Source organism: Elgaria multicarinata, chromosome 3, assembly GCF_023053635.1.
Source record: "Elgaria multicarinata webbii isolate HBS135686 ecotype San Diego chromosome 3, rElgMul1.1.pri, whole genome shotgun sequence".
NCBI classification, from domain to species: domain Eukaryota; kingdom Metazoa; phylum Chordata; class Lepidosauria; order Squamata; family Anguidae; genus Elgaria; species Elgaria multicarinata.
This window is the reverse complement of record NC_086173.1, coordinates 15715520-15742472: the sequence shown is the minus strand read 5'-3', so window position 1 is coordinate 15742472 and position 26953 is coordinate 15715520. Positions and strand designations below refer to the sequence as shown.

Here is a 26953-nt window from a genome sequence, read left to right as displayed (position 1 = left end):
CGTCCACCCTCCCCCCATTTTCCAGTTCATGGGGAAGACAAAGGATAGTTAAACTGTTATATGTATTGATTACAGACATGTCTTTAATATGGGTAAGAATAGAGGACCTCTGGTTACATAGGCTCCAATTTTACCTGTTCAAAGAGGGGCAGAATCTTCCTTTTTCATTATGTGTTCAGGGTCCTGGTGTGTAAGGCTGGAACATTATCCTTTTTTTCTGGCTGGTTCTTAGAATTTGACTTTAATAATAGGTTCTATATTATGTATGCTAGCCATTTTAATGACCGCTAAATGGTAACGTATACTGCCGTAATCTCCTGACTTGGACATTGCATTCATCTAGCCTATGTTTAGGTGCTACTTTGACTGTCACTCTGCAAAAGTCTCAGGGAAGGGTCTGTCCCAACTTTGCTACTTGGTCTTCTTTTGTCTAGAGATACCAGAGACTGAATTCAGGACTTTGTGCTCGTGTAAGGCATATGCTATTCTATTTAACTATGGGCCCCCATTTATTAATAAGCATAAAAACACATGGTCAGTAGCTAACTCCTCAAAAAGTCTTTAAGTCATTCCACCACACCTCACAGAGGTGGCTTTCTCACTGTCCTATTATGAAGTGTAACTATTTTTCTTTCTCCAGCGTTGTGTAGCAATCTATCTTTCCAAAGTAGCATCTTGTGCCAAGGAGAAATACTGCAAGTCACATGTTAAACAAGGTGTGTGCTTCTAGCAGGGTTCTGTTAAAGTGCAATAGGGGTTTCCTATTTTCAGGTGTCCTGCACCATTAAACTTAAGAAATAAAGCCCCACGAAACTGGTTTTTATGGGTTTTTTTGCAATGAGTAAAAAGGACATTTTTGTTTTTATTGTAACAATGCAAGTTCAGCCTCAGGTACAGAGTTTACCACAAGCTATCTGCTCCACAGCCTTCCTATGCTAAGCCAGTGCCCCTTTCCTTGGGGCAGCATGGGGCAATCAGATGGTAGAAAATGCAGGAAGGGGACTGTGGGTTGCTTGCAGGATGAGCCGCCAGGGCCCAGACCTCCTGGTTTAAATAGAGAAATGAAAAAGAAATTTAGAGCCACGACCACAAAAGAGAAAAGAGAGAGAAAGAAAAAGAGGACAGAAAGATGTCACAACATCCCAACTCGGGGTGGGGTGGAGGAGACCTTCATGGGTCTTGTTGACCTGTAGGGGGTGAGCCTCCTCGCTTCCCTTGTGCTCTGCACGTTGCATGTAGGCCACCGCCAATTCCTTGTGCTTCAGAGTGTGACTGGCAAGAGCTAAGCTAGCAAAAGCTTTTCTGTAAGCAATGGGTGGCAGAGCTGCCCTGCACAATCCCCTTCAATACAGGAAAATAGACTTTACTGCACAGCAAACTCCTGATGGTTGCAGGTTTGGGAGCGGCCCATCTTGCCCCCTGGTTTTTAAGGCAGGAAAGGACGCTGGATTGACTGTCCCACTCTAAATTTGGTTCAGAGAGGAGGGCCTTTCTGAGCCCCACGGAGCTCAGATCGCAGTATGAAAAAGGTTCCCTGGTGTGTGTTCAAAGAGAAGTCTTCCTGGCAACAGAGGAGGCGATGGGCCTATCTATTTTTCTTCCTCCAGCACACCTGGAGGGGAAAAGAAAACTGCAACTCCCTCTGTTGTTCCTTCCTATGCACTCAAACAGTGGTGACAGACAGCAGTGGGTTGTAAACCCTGCGTCCATCTGCTGAGCGGGTGCCGTGCGCCAGCATCTCTTGGATGGTGATCCAGTTGTCCAGGATCCGCCGACTCCGTTTCTTCATGGTTTTGCGGTGACTTAGGGCCAAGATGTTGACCTCACCAGACACCCCCCGTGCCTCGCTGCCTTCCCGTTCCCTCAAACACTCCAGCCGGCTCTGCATCATAAACTCGCGGCGCTTCCGTTGCTCGCGGGCACGGATCAAGTGCTGCTTCCGCTCCTCCTTGCTCCAGTAGCGCCCCATCTTCATCTCGCTGACGGCGTCGTCGTCTGTGGTCATGCCGCTGCGTTCCTCGCGGATCTTCATGGCCCTGGCTTTGAGCAGCCGGTCCCTCACTGGCCTCTTGGCCACGTAGCGTGTGCCGTCGCTGCGGACCTTCACTTTCCACTCCATGCGGGGCTCTCCTTTGCCCCCAAGAGAGTCTTTGCATATGCTGGCTAGGCTCATAGGGCTAATGGGAGCCGGCGTCTCTTCCCGCTGCTGCTGACGCCGGCTCAGATACGGGCTGCCTTCCCCAGCTGCCTTGGCACTACGCCGCACCCGCTCTTCCCGCCGGAATTTGGGCTGTGGCGGGGAAGGGGGGGCAGTCCGGTTGAGGTTGGGGGGGTCGGCCAAGCGGCGCAAGGGGCTCTCCAGCAAGGGGGTGCTCCGGCAGCTCTCCCCAGTGTTGTAGGCACTGGTACTGTCTTTATCCGAGCGTTCTGGCAGCTCAGTGATGTCCGACAACTCGTGCTTCTTGGGCTCCCCTTCCAGGGTGTACAGCCCCTCCTCCTCGAGCAGCCAGGCTTTCATGCAGCGTTCACGTAGCTGTTGCATCTTCTGCGCTCGCAGGATGTTGCGGCACTTGAATTCCAGGTGGCGAAGCTCCTCCTCCAGTAGGGCCACCTCGTTGCGGTTGACGTCCAGCGCAGCGCTCACCAGGCCTGGGTCGTTGCCGTTCTCCAGGTGGCACTTCAGCTCCAGCAACTCGCGGTAGCGTTCGTACTCTTCGTCGGTGAGGCCCGGCATCATGTCTGTGCCCACAGCGCTAGGCGGCTCCCCTGCCAGCAGCGAGTCCATGCTGTAGTGGAAGTCCCGGGGCTGTAGGCTGGGCCCAAACTTGCGCAGGCTCCCTGGGGTGTTGGCAGCACTGGGCGCTTCGTCTCCTAAGAGGTCATGTTCAGAGCTCTCCTCGTTGCGGGTGCTTTCATCTGTGCGGCCAACACCACTGTCCAGCTCCTGGCTGTTGGTCAGGGGGGTGGCGGGATCCCCAGGAGGCTTTTCTTGCAGAGGTTCATTCTAGAGTGAAGAGGGAGAGGGCACCAGTCAAAGAAAGAAGTGCAAAGGCCTCATCTGTCAACCAGAGAATGAAGGGCCAGTGGAATGCGGCACCCCCTGCCTCCCTGGATAAACTTCTCAGCAAGGTGGAGACCAACCTGGCCCCACATCCCAGTCAGAGAAGGAGCTGCTTCACCCTCCCTTGCAAGAAAGAGCACCTATCAGAACTTTGAAAGTAAGAACTGGCACCTGTGTCTTCCTTTCTTCCTCCACCCTCCCAATTCCTTTTCCTTTTGTGTCATGTTTTTTCAATTGTAAGCCTGAAGGTAGGGAATGTCATTACTAATTTTTATAAATGGCCCTGGCTGGAGAGCAGAGTAAAAATACTGTGTCTTCTCCCCAGACTTTTAGCCTAGAATTCCCTACTTGATCCCTTTGTTCCTACCCTTAGATTCCTGAGTGGCAACTAAGTTTTTACGGGAGCCAAAATTGGAAGTGGGCAAAGGCTAAGGGATCTACAACATTGGTTCCACTCTGTGACGGATCCCCAGGTGAGCTGAAAGACAAGTGAAGGGCTCTAACTCCCTCTTCCAAGGTGTGCAGGGCTACTGAAGCTTAGGCAGACTTTTCTTCTTGTTATCCGTCTCAGCCACTCACCCCAAAGGCCTCTCTAGTCCCTTTCTTTCCATGGCGTGAGCAGAGAAAACGGTCAGAGTTCTCCACTTAGGCATGTCAGCTAAGTGCACTGGCTCCAGTGCAGTTATGGACAACTTGTGGCCCTCCAGATGTTTTGGCCTACAGCTTCCCTCCAGCCCTAGCCTGAATAACCAATGGTGGCTCATGATGGAAGCTGTAGGCCAAGACATCAGGTCTGCAAGTTGCGCACCCATGCTTTTAGGCTTACAAGATCTACCTTGTTTTTCACGAGTGCATAGTAGAAACAAAACTGTGGGTTGGGAGTGGGGGCAGAGCCAATTCCCTACTGTCCACTAGGAGCCACATATTCTGACTCTGTATTTATAAGTACAAATCTCCATCTGAATTACTACGGACCAGGTTTTCTAACAACCGAATTAAGAGTGCAATCCTCTGCATACTTAGGAAAATGTCCCACATCTCCCAGCATCCCCCAGCGATCCTGGCTGAGGAATGCTGGGAGTTTAGGACATTTTCCTTTCTAAACAAGCATAGGCTTGCGCCCCAAGTGTTTGTGTGTGGAGGAGAACCTTTTATTGTAGTTACTGTTGTACATCTATGAATTAGCAATCCTTGCTGTTTTACTGCAAATCATCCAGCTGTCTTCCAGTAGATTCCCAATCTACTGTTTGCTCATCTTTGCTCTAATATGTAAACCAAGACACAGGCAAATCAAGGTGAGCAGCTTAAACGTACCAAGAGGGGTGGGGTAGGGGGGTTGGTCAAAGCTTCAGAGGGGAGGACAATTATTAAAATCCATACTGAAACGAGCCAGAGCTTGCTTCACCCCAAGTGCAGGCAAAAGATCAGCATTTTAAAATGTGGGCTGGAGGAAAATTTAAGCACGACCACCAGCACAATCATTCCCGTAACAGGCCAGAACGCTTGGGTCAGCTGGGGTTTGCAACAGTAGGGGTGGCAGCCTGGTGGTAGTGCACCTGCTTTGCAGGCAGAAGTTCCCAGGAATTCTCTATCCCTGGCATTCTCCAGGATCGGACTGGGAAAGACACCCTGTTTGAAACCTTTGATTCCTGCTTCGAGGCAGTGTAGACTGGCCTTCAAGATGTTTTGGACTGCAAGTCCCATCACTGACTACTGGCTGTGCTGGATGGGGCTGCGTGTTGCAGTGCACCAAGCTGATAAAGGCTGGTGCAGGCGGTACTAAGTTAGCTGGACCAATAGTTTGACTCAGCTTGCAATCTTCCTGTTAGTTGGAGTTATATTATCCTTCATGGGCAGAGCTGGGCATACATCACACATCATTAATACCCCCCCCATCATTCGTTAATACACACACACTGAAAAATGCCCCATGCATTAATTCGGCTTGTGGGGGGGGGGGGAGCCAATTGGGAGCTAAGAAAAGAGTTGGTCCAGATGGGGAGGCTGGGCCAAAGGTTCCCGTTCTTACCTTAATGGTCCCTCCAATCTGTCATTGGAGGCATGTTGTGTGCATAGGAAGTCCCCTGCTGGATCAGACCAGTGGTCCATCTAGTCTACGGGGTGAGTATCTTGTGGCCTACCACTCCCATCAGCCCTAGCCATCATAACCACTGGTGAGGGACAATGGGAGTTGTAGGCCAAAACATCTGGAGAGCCACAAGTTACCTGCCCCTGTTCTATGGATTCGACCCTGTGGAGTCTCTGGATATTTTGCCAGTGCATAGTCCTGCCATAAATCACCCCTGTCATGTAATGCAGTATCCCACTGTGAGCCCCTTTTCTGCTTTGTGTCGGCTGAGAACCCTGCAAGGCCCACGTGGTGCCCCAGACTGTTCCCCTGAGCAAACACTTAACTGCTGACTCCCCACCTTCCCCAGTTAGACAACATACCGGCTGGGCTGGGGGAGAAAGGAGCCGCCGGGGTTTTGTTCCAGCTTCGTGGTCAGAACCAAAGTCATCCAGGAAATCCTCGCGGTCGCTGTCTTTCCAACGCTTGGAAAGCTGGAAGAGTGAAGAGAGTAATGGTGAACAGGGCTAGGAATTCTACTGACTACAACAGACGACCTGAAGGCCAAACCCAGCCCTCTTCAGGTTCCAATCTAGCCTTTTCGGGTTCCCCACTTAGCCATCCCATTCCCTAGATCCTACCTGCTTTCCACCAACTATCAATCATTTGGAGATTTCTTGGCTTTTGTGCAGCTCCCCCACCCCCACCCCACCATTCTAAAAGGTTGAAATGTCTCTTCTAAGGCCTAGTTCCTGGCAGTAAGAGCCTTAAACTACAGTATGCTGGTATTTTTGGAATTTTGGCCCTGCTCCTTTTGCCCCACCCACCATTGGAATGCAGCTCCCTAGAGCTTCTCTGAAAAATGAATTCAGCCCTTGGGCTGAAAGATTCAATGAACCCTGGAATGCACCAGCCCACGTTCTTCCATCCACCAATCCTGATGCTCTCTAGCTGAACTCAATGGTATCTTCCTGAACTCAGAGTAATACAAAAGATGGAAAATACACTCTACTCAAACAACCAGATGCAGTCTTCCTTAATTTCATTTCAAATGGATATCAAATTTGCACAATGTAAACTTTCTCTTTCCAAAGCAAAGCAAGTACAATTTCTTCCCTACAGAAGCAGAACTTAGTCAAATGCATTTCCCCAAAGTATGTGTTTACAGAGGTAACAGCTGCACTACTGAGATCCATGTTCAAAATACTTGAACCAACCACTGTCTCATAACAGCTAACAGCCAAGTACTTTAAAGGCTGTCACACAGAGGAAGGCCAGGAACTCTTCTCGATCCTCCCAGGGTGCAAGACATGGAATAACGGGCTCAAGTTACAGGAAGCCAGATTCCGGCTAGACATCAGGAAAATCTTCCTGACTGTTAGAGCAGTATGACAATGGAACCAATTACCTAGGGAGGTGGTGGGCTCTCCCATACTAGAGGCATTCAAGAGGCAGCTGGGCAGACATTTGTCAGGTTATTCATAACCCCAAAAATCGTGGAGAGAAATTCAGATGGGGAGAAATTAGTCAGCAACCATAAATCAGAATCAGCCTCACTCGGCAGCTCCTGCTCAGCATCAGGCAACATGATAAGCAATAGATATTGCTAGGAGAAGGCCTGCTCCCTCTCATAGGTTTCCATAAGAAGCAAAAGAAGGACTCAGAAGTGAATGTTTCTTGTAACAAATGAAGCAGCTGACAGTTCCTTCCTTGGTATGTCTACACAGGTGAGATAGAATTTGAAACAAGGTTTCCAGCTGCCTTACTTTGACTCAGACCATCAGTCCATCTCCTTGGTATTTTCTACCTACATCGTCTGGCAGCAACTCTCCAGGGTTTCGAATAGAAGTCTTTTCCACTCCTACCTGGAGATACCGAAGGATTGGACCAACAACCTTCTCCATGCAAAGCCCCATTCTCCTTCAGTCAAGCAATGCATCTAAATGCCTCTCACCTCAGTCTCAGGCCTAGCCAGCAGCAGAGAAATATTTGTCCGCTCCTCCTGGGTGAGAATCGCTACAGCCTCCTCTCGATTTTGTACCTCCATGCCATTAATCTAGGAGGGGAGGCAATGAATGGAAGGGCAAGTTTAAACATTCTTACTAAAACTCACCATGTTTCCCCAACCAACCACCAGTTCCCACCAATATTCACCTGGATGATGCGATCTCCTTCCCGGATGCGTCCATCCTTGGCAGCAATGCTGTTAGGGTTGACCTGTTGTAAGAAAAGTTAAATGAACCTCTGGAGAACAACTCCAGTAAAAAAATTATAAAAATAGGGAGAGTGGCATATGTGCTGCAAAGCAAAGTTCTGACTTCTACTGCCATATTTATTTGGGTTCCATAGAGTGAATGTTGTGGTTTTGGAGCTCATACTCCACTTCTGCTTTGTATTTAGGCTCTTGGACAAGTTGCTTTTTTTTTAGTCTCATCTTTTGAGAAATGAGTGTTTCGTAACTAGCCCTGCCCACCATGGCAGCTGTTTTACCAATGGGCAAGCCCCACCCCATGGCAGCCATTTTGTGAGACCAGCCATGACACTCTCAAAATTCCAAATGTGCCCACTGACCCAAAAGGGTTGGGGACCCATGTCTAGCCATTAGAACTCACTAACCCTAGGGGGTTGGGCAGAGAACCCATGAACCCTGTGGATTCTAGCTAAGGTGGCCATGGGTTGCACTTTACAGAGGACAGTCCTCTATTTGAAGGGCTGACTGGTCCAAGTCAGGTTTAAAGATAAACGATAAGAACCATAAGAAGGGAGAAGCCTTGAAGCTACCCATTGATAGTTAGTACCTGGACAGAGAACTGAGCATGTATTGTGTTTCTATTTAAATTATAATAATAATTTCTTAATTTGCATCTATACATATAAATTAGCATATGCAAAGTTTATGCAAATCCTCATTGTGTGTGTGTGAGAGAGAGATGCATTTCCTCTTTTTGGGAGGGCATAAATGGCCACCCTAATTCTAATATACCAGACCCAACATTATTTCCCTACCTGGGTTCAGAATTTGCCTCTGCTCTGCATTCCTATGAACTGGGATATGGAAGAATTATGGGCCTTCTGCATTTGCTTGCTATCTCCTATGTTTGTACTACACACAGCAAGAGATCTAAAACAGCAGGGAAATACTTCTTTCTTTCTTTCTTTTTCCCTCCTTGATTCAAAACCCTTGTAATACCAATTGGTCTCCAGGGAACCTGTTGCAGCAGGGAAACCTGGATTCAAATTGCCATTCAGCTATGAAGCTCACTGGGTGATTTTGGTTCAGTCAATCTCTCTCAACCCAATCACCTTACAGGGTTGTTGTAAGGATATGGGGCGGTATATAAATGATATAATAATAATAATAATAATAATAATAATAATAATAATAATAATAATAATAAGGGGCAGGGGAGAACCATGTATACTGCTGAACTGTTCACTTGGAGGAAGAGTGGGATAAAATGTAACAAATAAGTGTCTTAAGAGTTGATAATGTCTTGCAAATCCCAGGTCTGCTATAAAAAATGTATTTGCAGTTGCACAAACAATTAGTTCCACAAATTATTCAAAAGGCTCTTCCCAAAATACACAGATAGTTTTGGTGACCGCGGCAGTTCACAAACCAGTTCTTCATTAGACCTTCCGATAGACGGAGCTCTACGGCCTTTTGTAGTCTGCCTCTGGTTTTCTGTGCTAATGACTTGGTGCGTTCTGTTTTTCCCTGCCTCCAACCTTTTCCCCAGTAGCTAGAAATTCCACAATGCTGTGAGTTTCGCAGCACTAAAGGCGCTGCTGTGTTATTTCAGCATGAAGCACGCTTCTATTCATTTAAACCCATATGCTGGCAGTTTAGACCAGGAATAGACGTCGCTCCTAAGTTATATCAATGTGCCTGGAATCTTGACTTGGGGCCAAGCTAGAGCTGGTGCCCAATGCAATGAATGTGTGAGGAGCCAGGGCAGCATTGGGATGCAGGGGTTGGATAGGGAACGTAATCCTCCCCCCTCCACCTGCTGTGGTCCCAAAGAAAATTCCTCCACATGAAGCTGCAATTTTCCTCAGGAGGGAAGCTTCTGTCTGGATCTTGCTCCCACCAGATATGGGGTGGGTAATTAGTGGCCCTCTAGATCTTTTGGACAGCCACATGCTGGCTAGGGGCTGATGGGAGTTATAGGCCACAAATTGGAGGGCCACAGGTTGTCTACCCCTGCTCCAGGTGCTCCTCTGACGTTCTCTCTCCTCAACCCAAGAAAGCACCTGAAGACTTCCCACAAATCACAACTTTACTAGCCACTCAGTGTTTTCAGCCTACAGTGCCCCAGTCAAATGTCTGAGGATATCCAGCATCTTCTTCAGAAGCCCATTCTGCTTACTCCCCAAATTGGCAAGAGGGCCTCGGGAACATGGGCAAATAGATCTGGTATTGGTAATGCATCCCACCCCGCAAAAAGATAGATCTTGCTGCAGCAGCAACACAGTTCCCTGTTTCCTAAATCTCGAGTCCCAACATGCAGCTCTCTCCTTCCACCCCGCCCCACCACCCCGCCCCACTTGCCTACCTCGGCCTCCCCAGGCCACACATCGCACCCCGCCAAGAGCTGCCCCCTCCCCCACCTCTCCAACGTAGATGCCTACATCGTCCTCGTCATCAGTTCGGTAACAAACCATCAGGCCCAGCTTGTCCCGGTGACTGGATTTGTACAACTCCACCTCCTGTGGGACAGAGAAAGTACCAGACAGAGGTCACACACTGTAATAACCCATTACCCTCCCTCGGACAAGGTGGGGGCAGAAGGTTTATTTGTCCAGAGATACAAGCATGCCTTTAAATGCTTCATCCGAGGAGAAATACATGGCTAAAACATCTCCGTGGCCTCTCAAGACTGGCCCTGCTTTCCTACGTTTGCACTCTTAACAAGTAAAGGCAAATTCTGATATTCTGCAGCTGTTAATATTAGGGTTATTTAAACCTATACCCAGCTTTCCCGCCAAGTGGTGCTCAAAGTGGAATCACATGAAACCCCCTAAGGAACAGTTTGCACATGCATGTTCATCATTTGATGGTTGCATCAATGGTTCGTGAATGAATGTGTAAATGATGAGATGTCTCACTTTTGCATCACCTTAGATGCTGTACTTTTCAGGGGAATCCAGTGAGCCATCAAGTGTTGAGGAGTCACGTTTCGTATAGGCATGTGTGAACTAGCTTTTCTTCTTCCTATATACTGTTGCATATGTTTTATTAGAGCTGTGACTTCTCTGCTTTTTCCTGCCACTCAGTAAGATTGTATTCAATGAAATAATGTGAGGATAGTACAGAATTTGCCTTAGCTCTTCTTTCTAAAATAGTTGTCATTCTTCTCACTAGGGTGGAGAAGAGGTATTCTGGTTACCCCCACATAAGCAAAATGTTTAGGAGTATGGAGAACCAGTGGGATTGGCAATGGCTGTTTTTGTGGGGGGGCATGGGGAGCTTCTTGCTTGGATTTGATTTTCATTTTTAAAAGTGTACTTCTGTAGGGTGACCATATGGAAAGGAGGACAGGGCTCCTGTATCTTTAACAGTTGTATAGAAAAGGAATTTCAGCAGGTGTCATTTGTATGCATGCAGCACCTGGCGAAATCCCCCTTTCTATACAACAGTTAAAGCTGCCGAAGCCCTGCACTTTTTTGTACCCGGTCACCCTAACTTCTGCCAACTTTGGGGTGCCGATACCTGCCTCTTTCTCCAGGGCACCTTTGGATATGATTCTAGTGGCACTCACCACCTGCGTTCGTTATCAGAAGAAGTGATACACTCCTCTTTAAAAAGATGTCCATACACTTGTTCTCGCCTCACTCCAAGTTGCTTCTCAATGAGAACAACAGAGAAGTGAATGCACAGTAAAGGGTTGTTAAACGGAAGCAAATGTTCATGTGGATATGGCCTAGGATAAATAACAAAGAGTCTTGTGGCATACTTTGTTCCTTTTGCTGCAACAGACCAATATGTCTGCCCCTCTAAAAACTCTTACCATGGATGACCTATGATGTATGAGATACTGTTCAGTGAAGACAGAAAGCAATGAAGGGAGGCAGAGTAGTACTGTTGGTGTTGGCAGATGGTACCCAAATATTTTTCACAGAGCCACCAGCATCCTCTTGAGAGAGTGCTGCTGCAGGACATCTTAGCCAGTATGTGCTCTGGATTTGGGGGGCCCTTGGGCAAGGCATGTTCCGTGGGGGCTTGCACACTGAAACTAGTGTTGTACTGCTACTGACCTACTTGCTTGCTCCTTGCAGAGTCAAGAGTGGCCATGTCAATGGGGTGGTGGGCTTTTTGCCGGGTTTGCTGTCTTGGCCGATGCCCAACTTTGCAATTCTTTGGAGGCAGCGCTGATTTTAGCAGCTGAGATCTAATGCGTCGTGTGAAAACACAACATATTTCATAACCGAGCCCTCTAATGGCACTCTGCCCAATGGTAGGGCCTGGCCTGCTCCCTAATTTGCTGGAGTCTGCTTCCAGTTTCATCACATTCTCACCTCATACTCCAGCTCCTCTGCTCGCTCAGCCTCTGGGGCGCCTCCTTCCATGAATTCCACAGGGTCGTAATATTCATGCCCAATTGAGGGACTGTGAATAAGAGAATAAGAGATTGTTAGGTACAGCATCCCTTTGCCATCAAGATCTCCCTTAGGAAGACTCCCAGGCAGGCTCTGTTTTCACAGGCACAAATTCACCAAATGCAAACTACATCTGAAAATGTGAACTTGGAGCTTAAGCGATGGGGTCTGGCCACAGTAAGGCAGGGACGAGGGGGATTTCACCTTGCCAGCCTGTCTGTATGGGTTTGCCCACTTTCCAACTAGCCACTATTGCTGTGAGTGGAATAGCAGTTCAATGTGAAGATGTTTAAGAGGTGTTAAATGTTTTTCTCAATGCAGTCAAACTCAAGAAGCCCAGAGCAACCTGTGAACACTTCTCAGCCCTCATGCTGGGGAAACAGGCTCAAACGTGGCTTTCGGAAGCGCACAGGGTTAACAACTGATCAGAAAGAAAGAAAAAGATGTGCCCTCTTGCCCAGATACAAAAGAGGGTAAGGATCCTGCAGCTTAAACTGTTGTGATGAAGAGGGAATTTTAGCAGGCGCTGCATGCATACAAATGACACTTGCTGAAATTTCCTTTTGTATCCAACCGTTAAAGATACAGGAGTCCTGTCCTCTTTCCATAGGGTCACCCTACTTTAACAGCAGCTCAGTGTGCAGGTGAATTCTGCATTGAGAAAAACATTTAACACCTCCTAAACGTCTTCACATTGAACGGCTTTTATACGCGCAGCAATAGTGGCTAGTTGGAAAGTGGGCAAACCTAAGAGGATGAGAAAGTAGGAAGAGGTTGTGACAGCCTCTGCCAAACTGATGGCCCTCTCAATGTTTCGACTAGTCCTCAGCATTTCTGACGATTGGCTTTGCCTGCTGGGGCTGGTGAGAGTTGAAGTCCAAAACTCCTAGAGAGCAGCAGGGTGGGTGAGAATGAAAGGGCACAAAGAGAGAAGGCAACGGGAGGCGGCTTTCCTCAAAGGGAACACTCACAGTTCAGGCAGCCCATAGGGTTCCAGGGTGACAGCCGGCGGGCTTGGTGGCCGCATCCTGCCTAGCCCCAACAGGTGTTCAAAGGTGATGTCCGTCTGAGTTCCGCTGTCCACCAGTGTTGTGGGGTCCCCTTGGGGGGCGGGACCTTCACCGCCCCCACCCCGGCTGCGGGGACTGCGCCTCAGCACCTGGATGACCAGAGGCTCCTTAGAGCACCGCAGGGCTTCCAGGGTCTGCTCCTGTGAGAGCCGGGACAACTCCCGACCATTCACCTATAGCGGGTGGGGGGGGGGGTAGGAGGGAGAGATGGGAAGAGAGAGAAAGGCTTCCCTGTAATTCTAAATTCTTAAGCTGTTTTCCTCCAGTCCACTGAGAGCTAACAAAATCCCCTCACAGTGTGGGTTGCTCCACTCCGGAGGGAAGTGGAAGAGGTGCTGTATAGGTTTTGCCTCCCTACTTTTTCTTCCAGCAATGTGATTTGTGCGAAACATCCAGTGGTGAAAAAGCAGTGCACATTGACGTACACACGTTATGTGTGTGTGGTGCCATTCACTGTTAAGAACGTAAGAGCCCTGTTGGATCAGGCCAAGGGTCCATCTTGTCCAGCATTCTGTTCACACAGTGGCCAACCAGCTGCCCATGGGAAACCCACATGTAAGAATTGAGTGCAATAGCACCTTCTCTCTCAGGCTCCCCAGCAACTGAAGTACATTACTGCCTCTGATGCTGGAGGTAGAATATAGCCATCAGGACGATTAGCCATTGATAGCCTTCTCCTCCAGGAATTCATCCAACCCCCTTTTAAAGCCATCCAAATGGGTGGCCATCACCACATCTTGTGGTAGGAAATTCTACTGTTTAACTTTGTGCTGCTATCTGAAGAGCTTTCTTTTATCTGTGCCTGTTCTGCCTCAGGCAGAAAAATGTCTTGGACTGGCCCTGACTTCAGCACCTCAAACAACCCCTATGGCAGTGAGGCCTCCAAGTCACATTTCACTCCATCTTGGCAATATTTGCCTGCAACTGGTGCTTATGAGACTCCAGCTTTCCATCCATGCAGTTTCGATGCTCCTTGTACCAGACAAGAGCCAGGCAAGAGGCCACAGGCCTCCCTTCTCCCAACTGAGAAGACACCTTTTAACATGATGAATTACAGAAGGTCCAACCATTTGCCTGCTTCAGTCAGGCAAAACAAGTAAGAGGCCAAGAGCTTACTGCAAACACACTGACATAAAGAGATTATAATAACAGTGTTTTAATTACTTTAATTATCAAGATAAAAGATAAATGCCTCACGGCCTTTATAGCCCCTTATTATCCTACAATGCATTTTCAATTTTCAAAGTGAGTATTACAAGAGCCCCTGGAAAAGACAAATCCTACAGTTCTGGAATCTCTTCCACAATTACCCTTAACCTCACTTTTGTGCAAATTTTGGGTTGCACCAAGATGCATTTACATGTCTGGCAAAGTGCCATTTAACTGATGACAAGATAGAATGGATTAGCACCAATAAAAGATGTATAAATTAATTTAATAACTGATTAATTCAATACATAAATGTAGTGAAGACGCCAGCTGCCATTCATGAATCTGCCATTCATGTGAAATGTACTCCTGTTGTCCATTGGGATTTTGTTTCCTGTGCAAATCAGTGAAAACAAAAATAAGGACCAACTCCATATTAGGAGTTTCTACTTATTCTAGACAGAAAATGGCTGCTATAGTGGCCATGGCTAGTCATAAAACACCTGTTTCTCAGGCTAACCGGTGAGATGAAAAAGATGTAACTTACCCAAGAAGCTAAACACAAGACGGATGTGAGATCAGAGTAAAACACACAAATCCACTACGCTAAAGCTACAATTTTCTACTCCAAAACCCATTGCTCAGAAGGCAAACTGATGAGCAGGGTGGATAAAAATCAATGTTTTTTTTAAATTGGATTTTTTTTTATTTAAATTGGATTTTTTTTATTTAAATTGGATTTTTTAAATAAAATTCTTTTTGAGGGAAAATCTATCTAAAGATAGTTTTCTATTTAAGATATATTATAGTCCAAAGGTTATTCATCATGAAATAAGGATTAGTTTTTAATTATGTAGCATGAGGCTGTTTAAATTTTTGGGTAAATGAATTCCATTAATCCGTTCGCAATGTCATGCTCTTCCAGAGGTTTCTGTAAGATTATTTTTTCTCCTTCCAATAAAGTACAGCAGAAAAGTTGTCCAAATATGAATGATTAACCTATTAAACTGCAGATAGTTCACCTCGCAATAATTTCATAATTATCTATGATGTGTTTCTAATAGTATAATCAAATCAGTATTTTTTTTTATATAACTGTAAAACTAATCTGAAAAGTTGCTATTCTAAAAATGAAACCTTCATCTGGTTGCAAATATTAAAATTATACCAGCAAGAATGAGTCTTTGGTAACTTTGAGTTGTGTAAAATATAGCGAGGAAGAGTGCACTTTTTGGGGGAGTCACATGATTAAACCGAGTCTTTCTGAGTAGTGATTTAAATCAAATCCACCCTGCTGATGAAGTTCAGAGACAAGTAACTTGGCCAAGAAATTGAGTACATGGCAGAGGCTGGGATCGAGCCACAAATGCCAAATCACATATTTGCCCTCTTAAAGCCCAACAAAATACCCATTTCACAGAAAGCAAACTGAGGACGATCAGAGAAACACAACACACACACACTCAAAACAACCAACCACATCCCAGAACAAAAACAAAAACAACCTAGCAACAACAACACAGGAAATACACTCACGTAACCATGAACACACCACAAAACTCAGGCCAAAACACCCACTAGACTAGACCAAACCAAACCAACAACCAAGCAAACATACATGCCAAAACATACACAGAGCACAAAGAAAAACCCCACTCTCCACCTCCTCTACCCCCATGATGTTCATTGTCACCACCTTTAGCCATCAAGGACACTCCCTATTCCCCCCCCCAAAAAAATTATTTTCTTCTTTTTTCTTCTTCTGCAGCCACCCACCATTTTTCTTTTTTAAAGATAAAGCTTTAACTGTTGTGATGAAGAGGGAATTTCACCAGGTTCTCCATATGTACAAGTGACACCTGCTGAAATTCCCTTTTCAATACAACTGTTAAAGATACAGGAGTCCTGTCCTCCTTTTCATAGGGTCACCCTAATATATAAATAAAAATCAGTTGGGGTAGGAGGTCTAGCAGAGGTGTTAGCAGGCACATTGGTGCCCACAGACACCATGCTGGAGACCCAAAGAGCCCCATTTCCCTGGATTCAGTGGGCTGGATCCATTGCTGGTCATCCACTAGTGGAAAAAATCCTGGTTAGCACAACACAATGAATTTACCCACAAGGGCTGTTGCGTTGTGTTGGATGCCTGTGAGTGTCATTTTTGCATGGCCATGTCTAACCCTAAAAAAAAAAAAAAAATGCCGCCTGGGTTTGCACAACATGAAAAGCCATGGGAAGCTGGGTGGCCACAGGTAAATTAAGCCATAGTGGGCTGTCATATCGTGCAAGCCAGGTTGGAAACTGTTAATAGAATGGATTAAACCTCCCACCCCTCAGTGGCTCCTGAATGCCCCAAAACCTGCTCCAGAAAATTGAGGGACCCTCCAGAGCAGATGGGGGGGCTGCTGTAGGGGAGAGGAGAGATGTGGAAGTCCCATTGCGCCATTAGAAGTCTTCTCATGTCACGTGGGACCCAGCAGTGCCAGTTTATGCACAGCGGCAGTTTGCTGAGGTAAATAAAGAAAAAAGCGGGAAAATTGTGCTGTGCCACCACATTAGTTGCAGCCAAGCATCAAAGAACAGGCCAGCTAGACAAGTTCAGCATCACTGTTTGCCCTAAACAACTGGTATTTAGAAGTATATAACCGTTGAGCTCACAGAGCTTCTTTCTTAGCAGCCACGACCAACAGCCACTGATAGACTTCCATATACTTGTCTAGTTGTCATTAGAGCCACCTGGGGCCTGGACTATACATGAAACATAGGCCTGGTTCAGACAACACGCTAAACCATACTGCTTAATCACAAAATGGTTAACGGAATGCAATGCATTCCGTTAACCATTTTGTGGTTAAGCAGCATGGTACTTTAGCGTGTTGTCTGAACCAGGCCGTAGTAGGAAAGAGGCAGCACAAGCATGAAGTGGGATAATGGTTTCTACACATTTAAATGGGAGGTAACACACTTTTGTTTTGAAGACTCTGCTATGTTGAATAAAGATATGTTCTAGGGTATCATAATAATAATGTTTTGGTTTTTATTTTATTTTTTTAACATAGGGGAAAGATTTTAAAAAGGACATTTTCTCCCACCACAATCTGAAATGATACAGTCAAGACAAAGGGTAGACAACCTTTTGGGCCCTCAGGTACATTTGGAAATTTGAGAAATTGTCCTAATCACTACCATAAAATGGCTGCCATGGGTGGGTATGGCTAGGCACAAAAAACCTGCCCAGAGGCATTCATGATCAATTAAAGTGACAGTAGATAAAAGCTTATTTATTTATTACATTTATATACTGCCCCATAGCCAAAGCTCTCTGGGTGGTTTACAACAGTTAAAAATGTTCCACTTTGCTTTGAAGTGATCCCAGATGCCATAAAAATAACTTAAAAATAAAAATTGGGAGAAGTAGATTGTCTTAGTGAGCACAATGGAAGGTGTCTGGGAGCACATTGGTGTCCATGGACACCATGTTGCCTGTGCCTGGTCCATCACACTCTCATCTCAGGATTCGTCCAATTTATTGGGCATGCTAGGTCTAAGCCAGGTAGCTTCACCACATCTTGTGGAGATGAATTCCAGAAGTTAATTATGTGTCGTATTAAGAGGTGCTCATTTTTGTCTGCCCTGGATCTCATGTACATCAATGTCATTCAGTAAACTCCCAAATTCTACTATTAAGAGAGAGGAAGAAAAAATCTCTTTCCATTTTCTCTAGAAAATAATTTCCTACACCTCTAGCACATCCTCCCTTAGCAGTCTTTTTCCTAAAATGAGAAAACTCCAACTGTTGTTCCAATCAGTTGATAATTCCAGTTGCCAAAATGATCAAACTGAGTGTGGTGACCATGTGGAAAGGAGGACTGGGCTCCTATATCTTTAAGAGTTGTATAGAAAAGGGAATTTCAGCAGATGTCATTTGTATGCATGCAGCATCTGGTGAAACTCCCTCTTCGTCACAACAGTTAAAGCTGCAGATGTCCTGCCTTCTTTTGTATCTGGTCACTCTAGTATAGCTCCTGCCGCTTTAACTGTAGAATGAAAATAAGGAGCTTATTTGCACATTCAAGAATTGCATCAGAGGTTGTCATAGGGTTGTTATAGCTGGCAATTTCCGTTTATATACAAAGAATGCCAGGGTGCTTTTTGAACTTCTATCCCTGCTGTCTTGGATCATTCATACTTGAATTCTGTCTTTATTGCAGAGACCCCTATCCATTTGTTGTGGATTAATGTCCAGAGCCCTTGATTTTATCATGGGTTCTATCCTCGTCTTTAATCTCACTTCAGTTTGTTCATTCACAAAAGCAAATTAGAGGTAGGAACGAGTAAAAGGCTGCTATTCCAGGATAACTGATCATGTAGCCCTGGTACTTTAGGTCCCAAATAATTAGAATCATAGAATCATAGAATAGCAGAGTTGGAAGGGGCCTACAAGGCCATCGAGTCCAACCCCCTGCAGGAATCCACCCTAAAGCATCCCTGACAGATGGTTGTCCAGCTGCCTCTTGAAGGCCTCTAGTGTGGGAGAACCCACAACCTCCCTAGGTAACTGATTCCACCGTCGCACTGCTCTAACAGTCTGGAAGTTTTTCCTGATGTCCAGCCGGAATCTGGCTTCCTGTAACTTGAGCCCGTTATTCCGTGTCCTGCCCTCTGGGAGGATCGAGAAGAGATCCTGGCCCTCCTCTGTGTGACACCTTTTAAGTATTTGAAGAGTGCTATCACTTCTCCCCTCAATCTTCTCTTCTCCAGGCTAAACATGCCCAGTTCTTTCAGTCTCTCTTCATAGGGCTTTGTTTCCAGACCCCTGTAGCATTAGAGGAGAAATTCCATGGGCAGACATATTTGATCAACTGTACTTATAGATACTATGTGTGTTGTCAACGTTTTCCTCTCTTGGGTGGGGGGCAGCGGTGGCAGCTCCCGTGCCCTTAACAGTAGCAAGACAGGAGGAAATTCAATATGTCCAGCATTTTTTAAAAAATCATTGGTATCTATAGTCTAGGAAATATTCCACTTGCTAAATTTCTGTTTGTCACATAATGAAAGGCACAAAAAAATGCCAGGGGTGGGGTGGGGGAACGGCCAGCTCTATTAGTGCCACTCTCCTTGGCTCATGTAAATGCCATAAACATGCTCATACTCCTTAGGGTGACCATATGAAAAGGAGGACAGGGCTCCTGTACCTTTAACAGTTGTAGAGAAAAGGGATTTTCAGCAGGTGTCATTTGTATGCATACAGCATCTGGTGAAATTCCTTCTTCATCACAATAGTTAAAGCTGCAGGTGCCTCTTCTCTTTTGTATCTGGTCAAGAGGGCAGGACTCCTGCAGCTTTAACTGTTATGATGAACACAAAATTTCACCAGGTTCTCTATATATACAAATGACATCTGCTGAAATTTCCTTTTCTATGTAACAGTTAAAGATTCAGGAGCCCTGTCCTCCTTTTCATATGGTCACCCTAATACTCCTGTTCATAAATATCATGAAATATTCCTTTCCTTCACATTCAAACATTTATTTCATCCCTATTTTGTTTCTCCCCTTTTGTAGATGGGAACGAAGTGGTCAGGCAGTGGGGTAGAGAGAGAGCAAAAGTCACTCAGGTTATTCATGGACTTAGTACCATCTGAAATGGCCTTCAAACTCTCTACTACCTATATTAGAATCCAAATCTTGGCAGCTTCCCTGCCTGCAGCCCATTTTGTCTCTCAGAAGAAGGCCCACGACGACACACCCATTCCTGTTCCAGTGCACTCTCTCACACAATCGTAATTCAACACACTGTGCAGTTATTGTGGGAACCTGTACAACAACGATTTCATTATGCGTCATGGGTTGACGCACCTGTGGGTGCATCATTGTGCAGGACACCCTCATACGGTGTGTAGAGTGATTCTATGTATTGCGTTGCCTTTTGCTGAGCCGCCTTGTGTGCGTCTCTCTCTCTCTCTTTCTCCATCATTGCAGCTGCAGTTACCATGGCAACTAGAGTGATTGATACAGGCATCTGCAGCTGGGGAGAAGGAAAATATGGGGAAAGGGGATCAAAAGCAGAGCAAATCTCCTCCCCGCTCCCTCTGCTCAAAGTCCAAAAATCAGGAGTATCATTCATTCCCATTTCCTCTTCCATTTTGACCTATGAAAGAGATTAGGGGAGGAACAACCAGGATAGTAGATTGGTTGCCTGTTTGAATTAAGGGTCACTAGGGGGAAATCCTCCAGAGCTGGGGGTTGGAGCAGAAAATAACTGAGAGGATTTGGAGGGTGGAGTGCAGCCTGATGCTGGGGTATCAGAAGAGCTAGAGGGTGGAGAAATGAGGCTGCCTTTTTAAAAACTGGAAGGAAGACCCTAGACGGGTGGTTCGTGGAGGGGCTGTGGGTGGGAATGAGGAGGAAGCTCTCTGCCTTGAGAAGGCCCTGTAGGAATTTATAACAAATGCTAATCACATTCCTGCAGGCAGGTCTGGAATGAGATCCAGCCTCAGGCCTTCAGCAGATGGTTCCCCACAGCTTTCCTTTGTGTGTTTCTTTTCTTCTTGTCTTTCCAACACTGCCTCTCCCAGCTATTCTCCACGCTCCCGCACCCCTCCAGATCCTTACCCTGTAAGCCTCCTGGAGATTCTTTTCTCATATATGATCCAGTCGGGATGAAAGCTTCCCCCTCCAGGTTTTATAAGGATCTTTAGCCAGGAACTTGCGTTAGAATGCGCAGCCCGGTCCCACTGCAGCAGAGAGGATGCCAAGTGGGGTGCTGGTGCAGCAGAGGCATTTATTTGTGTGTGAACTGTGTTTGCATCTGCTGTGCAGAGATGTAGCCCTGTGTGCAAAATGGGACCTATAATGTCTGGGCATGGAGTTAGTGTGTGTGTATGTAGAAAATGTTTGCAATGTTGTGTCAGACTATGGCATTATCTGCAAATGATGTAGTGTGAGCTGTGTGTGTGTGTGTGTACAGAAAGGTTTGTCCAATATTCTATGTGTGTGAGAGAGAGTGAGACAGTGAGCAAAAAGGAGTTAAGCCATATTTTGTCCATTTCTCTTTGTGTCCAGCACTGATTGTGTGTGTACCTATTCATATCTGAACAGTGTATATATTTGTGTAGCCACATTTGTGTCTGACCTTGTTTGTGCTTTTACTGGAGTGCCTGGTCTTTCGGTGTGAGCTATCCATCCAGCTGAATTTTCGCAGAGAACCAATGCAACAGACACTTTCTCCATCACATCTCTTTTGCAACAACTTCGGAGAGCTATTCTGTAACATCCTCAATCAAACCAGTACACCTTAAGCCACAAGTACCAAAACATATTTCTTCCTTGGAAAATAAACCACCAGTCACCGATTTGCAAACATGCCTTTAAAGAAGACGGGGATCTTTCATACCAGAAGTACTTAAATTTCATCCTAGTGAGCCTCTGGGGGGCAGGGAAGGGGGGGATTTGTTTGAGCTTTCAGGCCAAAGGTTCAGCAAGTCTAACATCCTGTCTGAAACTGCAGCCAGTTTGGGACAGGATGCCTCTGGAGAACTCACAAGTACATCATGAAGGCTACATCCCTTACCTGTGGCTGTCTCCAGTTTCTGGTATTCAGAAATATATTAACTCTAAATAGCCATTTGCTAGACCTCTCTTCCATGAATCTGTCTAACCTTTAAAAAGAAGCAAACGAATCTAGTGGGATCTTGATGAAACACGTATCCTGCATCCGAGAGCAAGAAGTGTGAGAAGATCATCTTGTCCAGGGTGCTTTAAATATACATGAGGAAGGTACCATGAAGCAGGCAAAAAGGCAGTGGGTAAAATGTGGCCACTAGCTAGCCACCATCAACTGACAACAAATGTAGACACATAGATGCCACCACCACTCTGCTCAGTGTCTGACTAGGGAGGATCATAGATTATCCTGATTGGGAGGTGCATAGAAAATACCAGAATTCCATTTCTTCATCAACCCCCAGAACACAGTGGGAAACAAGAAACCTGTTACGCACGTTCGTTATTTTTCAACACTCAATGCTTGATGACTCACAACTGAATGTGTGAACTGACTCCATCAACATAAGAACATAACAAGTGCCATGCTGGTTCAGACCGAGGGTCCATCTAGTCCAGCACTCTGTTCTCACAGTGGCCAACTAGCTGTGGACCAGGGACCAACACAGCAGGACATGGTGCAACAGCACCCTCTGACCCATGTTCCCCAGGAACTGGTGCACACAGGCTTACTGCCTCAGGGCTAGTAGCCATTGATACCCTTCTCCTCCAGGAATTTATCCACACACACCCTTTTAAAGCCATCCAGATTGGTGGCCATCACTACATCTTGTGGTAGCAAATTCCATAATTAAACTATGTGCAGTGTGAAGAAGTACTTCCTTTTATTTGTCCTGAATCTCCCACCAACCAGCTTCATGGGATGATCCCAGGTTCTAGTATTTTGAGAGGGAGAAAAATGTCTCCCTATCCACATTCTCCAAACCATGCATAATTTTGTACACCTCTATCATGTCTCCCCTTAGCCTCCTTTTCTCCAGGCTAAACAATCCCAGCTGTTGTGACCTGCCCTCATCAAAAAAGTGGTTTATGCAAGGTGATATGAAAGTTCTATCTGTGGTACTTCATCTGTGATTGTGATTGATCAGTCATAAATGTGAGGTCTCACACTTGATGCTGCAGTCATCAGGTGATGAACATGCAAGGGTAAGCTGACCTAGGGGAAAACTTGCACTCCTCCTTTAGCAACTAGATGCCTGCACCTCTTACACTTTTGAGAATAAATTACCTATGCAGGAGCAAGTTGCAACCCCAGTACTCCAAAGCAAGTAGCCTGCTGTCAGTACCCCATGTGGACTAAGAGTTTCAGATATGAACCAGATGTGAATCTTTGCTGTAGGTAACTCATTCCACAGCTTCTAGCTACTCCTTGTCTTTAAAACAAGAACAGTCACTTCCCATGCAAGGCAGAGATAAAGACTTGAAAGCATTCTGTGTTTCAAAAAACGATATATAAAATAACAATAAAGCATTGGCCTAGTCACATGTTTTGAAAAGACAGTAACAAAAACTGGCAAATGCTGCTTGATAAATAATAAATTCATCATAATAGTAAGAATTTTCAGAGTAAAGACCTTGGATATATCCTGTAACTTGTTAATTGGTGATATTTGGATGCTTCTTAATGTGTATGTGATAAATAACATGTATGTGAGAAACTGTGCCATCAACTACTATAGGCAGCATACACCCAGTAAAACCATGTGTGAAGTTCAGAGCCGTATTAATTCACAATGTAGTGTTAATATTTTATTTCAGGACTTATTCCTTGGATATTTATGAAACTTATTTGTTTTCTCCAGTCACCCACATATGTCACAGTCAGGAGTGAAAACAAAGATGTCTTCTTCAACTTTGTAAAATTTGCTTGTTTAATGAAGTAGAAATTTGTCCAGTCAGCACATTTCTACTTTTGTGTGCCTTGTTTTCCCATGCTCTGGCTTCAATACCTTGAAAACCCCCTGGTAGAGGAAGCCAAATCGATGTGTACTCAAAGAAATTTTAAATTGAAGTTTTACGTGTTGATTTTAGCACACACACACAATGTTTGTTTTATGTTTTAATGTTCTATTTACTGTTCATCTCTCTGGGAGCATTTTTGTTATAGAGTGACTCATAAACATAAGAAAGAAACAAAGAAAGACAATATGAATCACCCAGGGTTTAACGTAAACATTTGTGATGGCACAATTTTAATCTGGAGCTTCATGCCTAAAAATGAATATTCTGCTATTGATAAATTTTAGTAACTATACTTATAGCTTAGCTTGGAAAAATAGAAAAATATGCAACCAAACAAACCCCAAACCATATAAACAGAATAGAATTGCGTGTGTGTATATATATAAAAGCATAGTGCCCTTAGTCACTCTCCCATGTACGGTGATGGGATGGGGCATTGCAAAGGCTTAGTTCTTCAGACCTGCCCCTCTCTACCTGTTGGAAAATCGAGGCATCTGAAACTAGAGGGGGGGGGGAAACGGAGGCTGCAGCCACATCCCCTCTGCTTAGCTCACCTGACAACCCACAGGACCTCCCTGTTCTCCCATCCACCTCCCATTGTGATGGACACTTTTGTTACAAAGAGAGAAAGGACCTGCAGGTTTGAGTCTGATAACAGATACATTTCACAACTACAAGCTTAGTTCATAATAGCCCTCTCCTTTGTAAAAGAAACCTTTTATAATGAGACCATCAGCCAATCCATTCTGCTGTATTGGAAGGAAATCTGGCTCCCACTATTAGCAAGTGGAATGAAACTACAAAAGGAGCTCCCAATGCATCCCTAAAGACAAGGATTTGCAGGCAGCAAGGGGGCCATTCTTTGACATGGCACAAAAGAATAGGAAACTTTGAAGGCCAACTCAGTTAAAGCAGCTACCTCCGTTTCATGGTCGTAACAAGGTCCTCTTTCCTAGATCATTGGTTGCGATGTTAGAGCAACAGCCAAAAGGATATATATGTGCGTAGATAGATAGATGATAGAATATTTATATGCAGATATCATTGATTCTGCAAATATACTAAAGCAGGTTTAGAGGAACATCTTAGTGTATGAAGATATAATGTGCAGCTGTGAAGCATATACATAGGGAAATAACCTATGAATTTTGAGGACAATTCTCATTTCACATAGCAGGTTTATTTGCCACTTTTTTTTGCTGTGCGTCTCTGATTTCCAAAGCAAAAGGGAAAAAAACCAAAGGATCTGTCCCTTAACTGCACAAACACGCCTCTGTAAAGCTACACAAACACATGTGTCTGAATAACCAGTTTAACGTATGCATTAACATCTATACTGGTGTCAACATACTCACAATCACACAGCCACATAAGCATCTCTGAATGCCTATGGAAATGTATAATATATAATATTTCACATTTGAACCACAAACACATGGAGGTGCTTACGTTTCCATATTATATACACAATGCAAAGATATTTGCTATAACTAATCACAAGATGCTTCCCATACACCATCCATACACCCAAAGCACCTCTATCTTTGCTTCAGTTCCTATGCCCCAAACCCGCAGGTTTTGCCTGGAAAGGTGCTTTTGTACCTGCAGTTGTTATCTGGGATGGGACAGAGGGATGGAAAGAGACCTGAATGGATAAGATCCACAAATAGAGAGCAGAGAGAGAGAGAAGAATAAATGAGTGAGTAAGTGAATGAATACTGAGCTGACGGAGATATAGACAGAAAGAGTGGGGGGAGCAAGAGTTGGGAAACAGATACCTGAAGAGGCAGAAAAAGCGATGGATGCAGAAACATACAATGGCCGAGGAACTGAGAGTGTGAGCGAGGTTGAAGGGGGTGAATGAACACCTGTCTAATATGAGTCAGTCCCCTCTCAGACCTATCCCGCTGCATGGCTTCCACCTTGGGTGCTGAGTGCCTTTCCTCCCAATTTCCCTCTCTCTCCCCCCCTCACAAAGCCCCCTCCCCATCATTTCAGGCACTGTGTGCTATGGGGAAAAGAGGGGGAGACTAGTTGCTAGGCAACCTCCCCTCATCCGGTACCTGCTCCCCTCCCCCACTGCAGCATCAACCCCCCCCTCCTCCTAACACCACAGAATCCCCTCCCCAACCTCCACACCTCCCCTCTCCTCCCCAGAAAAACCGGGGTTCCTGTTCTGGTGTGCCCACCCCCCCCCACCCCACCCCACCCCGCTTCTAGGGATTCCAGATCACCTTTTCTTTCCTCAGTATCTCCCCTCCCGATCTCCCACCCCTTCTCTTTCCTTGCTCCCGAAGGACTCTTTCTCACGTCCCAAAGAGCCACTCCACCGCCAGGAACCCCACTAGGAACCCCTGGAAACTCTCTTTAACCTTTCATAGCCTCCCTTGTCCCCAGACGACCCCATCGCCTCCTTTTACCACATGCCCCCCATTTTACTCCCCTCAGATCTCCCTTACAGCCCCTTCCCTTCCACGCCACCCCAACCACCCCCTTTTCACCCCATAAACCTTTCCCGCATGCCCCCCACCCATCCATGAAGATGCCTACCCCGCCCTTATCTTCCCTTTCCTTCCCCTTCCCCCTGCCACAGTACCCCCCTCCCCATATTGCCTGTCCCCCCCCCCGCGATCTCCCTCCCCCCCTTACCTGCAGCATGACCCTATATTGTTCTTCGGGTTTCTCCACCACACACATGTTACATCCCATGGCGACGCCGCTCGAGGGGTGGGACCGAGGGGGGGGGCCGCAATTTGGGAGGGGGGTCAACTCATTGGGATCCTACAGGTGGGGGGGCGGGTCGCTCCCCCTCCCGGCCCCCCCACCCTGGCATAGCCCTGGGCAGGGAGGGTGGAGGTGCCCTCCGATCCCTGCCCCTCATTCAACCCCCCGGGGGCATGGCGACGGGGCCAGAAGGAAGCGCGGGAGGGCGGGGGCGCGACCGCAGGAGGCGCGGCGGCGGCGGCGGCGGCGGCGAGGGGCCTCCCCGCTCCCTCGGTGGTCAACGCGGGCGACCCCCGAGGAGGAGGGGGGACGGGGCGGCCGCCTGTCGCTGCTGCGGAGAAATGCACGCTCGTCTGCCGTCTGGTCTGGCTCGCTCCCTCTCTCCGCTTGCCAGAGGGAGGCGGGGACGGGAGGGAGGGGAGAGGGAAGGAGAGGCGGGCGGGCGGAGCGAGGCGGGGGACGCGGCGCTTTATAAATATGGATGACTTCGGGGAGACGGCTCCGAGCCGGGGTCCTTGTGGGCGCGATGATCCCGTCACGGTGCCGCTGCCGCCGCCGCCGCCGCCCCTCTCTATTTTATATCTCTGGAGATCTCGCACCTTGCTTGGATCAATACTGACACCCCCCCCCCCGCCACCCGCCCTCCCGCCGCGACTGTCGAGTTTCCTTTCCGTCCACCACTACACCCCCTGGCCAGCTTCCAGCCTATGCCCGGCCAGCGAGCTCCATCCAACCACTCCTCCTCTCCCATGCC

At 46.5% G+C, this 26953-nt stretch overlaps 1 protein-coding gene across 2 annotated transcripts; it reads right to left on the bottom strand.

Annotated features, from left to right (window-relative positions):
* Nucleotides 1-832: 832 nt before the first annotated feature.
* PDZD4 (PDZ domain containing 4) lies at nt 833-26195 on the bottom strand. 2 transcript variants are annotated; one of them, XM_063123074.1, is made up of 8 exons: nt 26125-26195; nt 12701-12972; nt 11649-11739; nt 9741-9839; nt 7284-7346; nt 7084-7185; nt 5513-5623; nt 833-3004 (listed from the first exon to the last, which is right to left on the bottom strand). In XM_063123074.1, exons 1-8 carry the CDS (start codon nt 26182-26184, stop codon nt 1664-1666), a joined length of 2139 nt encoding a protein of 712 aa, XP_062979144.1. In that variant the 5' UTR covers nt 26185-26195; the 3' UTR covers nt 833-1663. The 2 variants fall into 2 exon arrangements, with proteins under 2 accessions (XP_062979144.1, XP_062979145.1); XM_063123075.1 differs by lacking the exon at nt 9741-9839.
* Between the last annotated feature and the right edge of the window lie 758 nt (nt 26196-26953).

What these genes read in the sequence shown, in the direction of transcription:
- PDZD4 (XM_063123074.1), bottom strand. Translation starts at nt 26,184, where the DNA reads ATGGGATGTAACATGTGTGTGGTGGAGAAACCCGAAGAACAATATAGG. An exon ending in AATATAGGGTCATGCTGCAG is followed by an intron (nt 12,973 to 26,124) that starts GTAAGGGGGGGA and finishes CACCCGCTATAG; the next exon opens with GTGAATGGTCGGGAGTTGTC. An exon ending in TAGGCATCTACGTTGGAGAG is followed by an intron (nt 7,347 to 9,740) that starts GTGGGGGAGGGG and finishes TTCTTACAACAG; the next exon opens with GTCAACCCTAACAGCATTGC.